This window comes from Sardina pilchardus, chromosome 18, assembly GCF_963854185.1.
Source record: "Sardina pilchardus chromosome 18, fSarPil1.1, whole genome shotgun sequence".
Taxonomy (NCBI): Eukaryota; Metazoa; Chordata; class Actinopteri; order Clupeiformes; family Clupeidae; genus Sardina; species Sardina pilchardus.
Genome location: NC_085011.1, coordinates 5,485,800 through 5,489,626, shown reverse-complemented (window position 1 = coordinate 5,489,626; position 3,827 = coordinate 5,485,800). Strand labels below are relative to the sequence as shown.

The 3,827-nt window shown below is 44.7% G+C and overlaps 1 protein-coding gene across 1 annotated transcript in view; it reads left to right on the top strand.

The window, feature by feature from the left end:
- The window catches only part of htr7a (5-hydroxytryptamine (serotonin) receptor 7a), a 2,221-nt gene extending 945 nt beyond the window's left edge, over positions 1-1,276 (top strand). Inside the window, exon 2 of the mRNA XM_062519697.1 lies at positions 193-1,276. Coding sequence (XP_062375681.1) covers positions 193-994 — 802 coding nt within the window. The 3' untranslated portion in view covers positions 995-1,276. The remainder of the gene's footprint in view (positions 1-192) is intronic.
- Positions 1,277-3,827: the final 2,551 nt, after the last annotated feature.

Sequence of the window (3,827 nt, the reverse complement as noted above, 5' to 3'; positions counted from 1 at the left end):
GACATGACAAGAAAATATATAGGCCTACACTGGCACATATCGTAATGAATATATGAAAAAAGTAATTCGAATGTGATTAATAGTAAGTAATTAATCGTTTAGACTAGTTTTTTTGTCTTTTACCAATAGCATGCCGCTAGATGTGCTACAAGATGTTTACATCCACCTTAAAAACGCACTCTTTTATTGCAGGTATCTTGGCATCACTAAGCCACTGACGTATCCTGTGAGACAAAGTGGGAGATGTATAGCGAAAATGATCTTCTCCGTGTGGCTGCTGTCCGCATCTATCACTCTACCCCCACTCTTCGGCTGGGCCCAGAATGTAAACGACGACCGCGTGTGTCTCATCAGCCAGGACTTTGGTTACACCATTTATTCCACGGCGGTAGCATTCTACATCCCAATGACTGTTATGCTGGTCATGTACCATCGCATCTACCGTGCGGCCAAGCTCAGCGCTGCCAAGCACACCATCACCGGTTTCCCCCGGCCATGTGAGCGAAAGGAGCGGCCCGAAGGAGAGGCAGATGGCGAGGAGCGCAGTGTGGACTGCGTGTCCGTCGCGCTGAAATTGCACCGCGAGGTGGAGGACTGTGCGCGCCTGTCTCGCCTTCTGCGCTCGGCCAGTGGCAATGACCACAAGAGCATTTCCATCTTCAAGCGGGAGCAGAAGGCGGCGGCCACGCTGGGTATCGTGGTGGGCGCGTTCACCGTCTGCTGGCTGCCATTCTTCCTGCTGTCCACCGCGCGGCCCTTCATCTGCGGCACCGAGTGCAGCTGCGTGCCGCTCTGGGTCGAGCGCACGCTGCTGTGGCTGGGCTACGCCAACTCTCTGATCAACCCGTTCATTTACGCCTTCTTCAATCGCGACCTGCGCACCACCTACCACAACCTCATACGGTGTCGATACCGCAACATCAACCGTCGCCTCTCTGCTGCAGGCATGCACGAGGCCCTCAAGCTGGTGGAGAGGCCTGACCTGGTGGTTTGAACACCCCCAAGCTCGTGCGCTTACATCAACAGGCGTTTGGGTGTTCTCAGGTCAGTGGAGCCCAGACCTGCTCTCTTTGAGCACAAGACCGCGGATGGAGTTGATGGTACTCCTAACAGTGATGAAGATGCCACACAGGCCATGCTCATGGTCAGCTTTGGCCCACCCAATGTCATGGACATAAAGTGTCAAAGAAGGGAATTTTGAGATGAAGCCATGAGAATCCACTGTGTCCATTTTCCTGTAGCTGAACTGATGTTCCAGTAGCTCAACCAGCATGGTGAACATAACACCAAGGTCATGAGTTTGATTCAAGGTAATGCTGGGCCCTGCATAAATGGCTGAGACACAGCATATTCATCTTGGCGCTATTTGAATAAAGTTGAATTGAAGATTCCCAGGGATAGGCATAAAGTAGCCTGGAACAATTATTTCAGAGTTAGTGCCTGTCATGATACAACTATTGGAAAGGAATCCCAATCATGAGTCACCAGACTGTTCACTTCATGAATAGAGGCATAAATAGCATATTATGAGAGAGCTACTTTAATTGGTTAGTTAGCTGCTTTGGATAAAGAGGCCACCAAACGAATACACATCAATGTACAGTGTTTCGGTGAGAAAGAGGCACAAGGCATGTGACCAGGTTTGTTGTTGTCTTGTCATGATGAAGGTAAAGTTTAAACAGTATTGTACAAAATGTGTTTGAAATATTGGTCATAGGAAAAGAGCACATGAAGGGCTTGGCCCTTGGCTCTCTCTCCTGGATAGAGAAGACAGTCTTGGCAAAACAGTCAATTTTCTACCTGTCATGCAAGCTTTTCACTTTCTTTTTCACTTTCATGACTTTCACACTCTGTTGGCAGTGACCTGGATATTTGTTTTGATGTGTTTTTCCAAAAAAGAAAACCAAGGAAATACATTTGACCATCTTGGTCATTTACTAAACCATTCCTACACTCATCAAGTGTCACGTGTCAGCATTTAGTTACGTTAATGAATGTGGTTTTATTAATGTTGGCGTTTGTGTAAAAGCATCTTTACCTGTCCACAGCACTTTGTCCAGAACAGAGCACTTCTTGGTTGAAAGTATATAGAACCTCTCACCTCGGTCCCCAGCGGCGGTGAGTCTGATGGCCAAGGCGATTCTTGTATTTAGCGTCAAATAGTCAGGGTTAACTGTAGGGCAGCTGGAACCTGATCCCAGATCTGTGTTTGCGATCTGTTTCTCTCTCTCTCTCTCTCTCTCTCTCTCTCTCTCTCTCTCTCTGGGATGTTTAATAGTCACACTCTTGGATTACCAGTAACCTTTGGAAGACACTGTGTTGCGTCTCAAGGGAAGATCCAACATGGTTTGTCAGTGGACTTAATGGATTCTTCCTTACACCTTCAGACTTTAACACATGAATGTTTTATATACCCTGTCAAAATGTTGTATACCGTACGGGCACAAGTTGGAATAGACTGTGGTGTGGAGTTTCTTCATAAAGTGTGTCATTTTAATTTTGTGAAGTTTCAGGTTATTGTACAGCATGTCATAGTGAAAATGTTTAATGAAATTTCAGACCTGATATTTATGTCAATGAATTTTATATATAAGCACCTATCTGTTGTACTGTATCTATTTATCTCAAACACAACAAACACAACAATAAACTATTTTCCTTTTAGGTATTGCCTATTGTTCATTATTGTGCACAATTGAATGTTTTAGGAAAGGTCAAGTGAGTATTAGGTTATGTAGTTTTTTATAAATGACAAGTAAATGTTAAGCACTATGCACACTGACTAGCCTTAATCCGAATTGCAAATAACACAAGCAATCAGCACAGCGTTCCCATGGCATCACTACAGTAACCTGAGAGACAGGTCAGAACTGTCTCTGTGTGTTCCCCAGAAAGACAAATGGCACTAATCTGCAACTCCTCAAGAAAATGAAAGTGTACAGGGCTGATGACACCGGGGGGTAAAAGCATATGGGCGTTTGTGTCATCTCACCTTAAAGACTTGGGAGAGATGCTAATTGTCATACTCCTTGAATGATGCTATGGCCAGGTCCCCGGTGTCACCTGGCCAGAAAGAGACTTTGGAAGCTGTCGTCTATGCCCATATAAAGAGATCAGCATGGTATCTTGTGATTTTCCCTATGAGAAAATACCTTGGAGATTTTGAATGATCACACTTCTTAAACTCTTGCGGGGATGAAGAAATCGGAAATGCAGACGTGTTGTTCTATACACTTTTGTCCTCTGCCTTCTGGCTATTGCAATGCTACTTGCCATATAATTAGCCTCAATTAACACCCAGATCTCGTTATCAAAGGTGGCAGCTTTGGTTCCTTTTTGTGGGCGAATTTAAAACGTCTAATGTGAAAGAGGAAAGGTGGATGGGACTGTACCCACAATGCAGTAGGCTTAATTCAATTCTGGGACCCTCAGGGACAATGGCAGGCCTAGCTGACTAGTTGGGAGGTTTAAGGGAAGGTTCTCCAGGGATCCACGTGCTGGATCTCAAAGACAGGCAGCCCCACTCAGCCTCTCAGAGGTGAAGGAAGAAATAAATTGAGTTTCTTAAGCATTGCCTTGAGTAATGAAGTAATGGAGAAGCAGAAGAGCAGAAGAGAGTGTTTCATTCACATCACATTTTCAGACATTTCACTGTAAAAGCACATACATTTTCAGCCAAACCTAATGATGAATGAAAATCAGTTCAACAGCAAAGGCGCAACATCTTCCTTTTTTGCATGAAATGCTTTTTAAAATACTCGGTGTTGAAAGAATCCCTTCATGCCAGGCTATTCAGCCTTACCCTCATTTAATGATGTTTACAGACA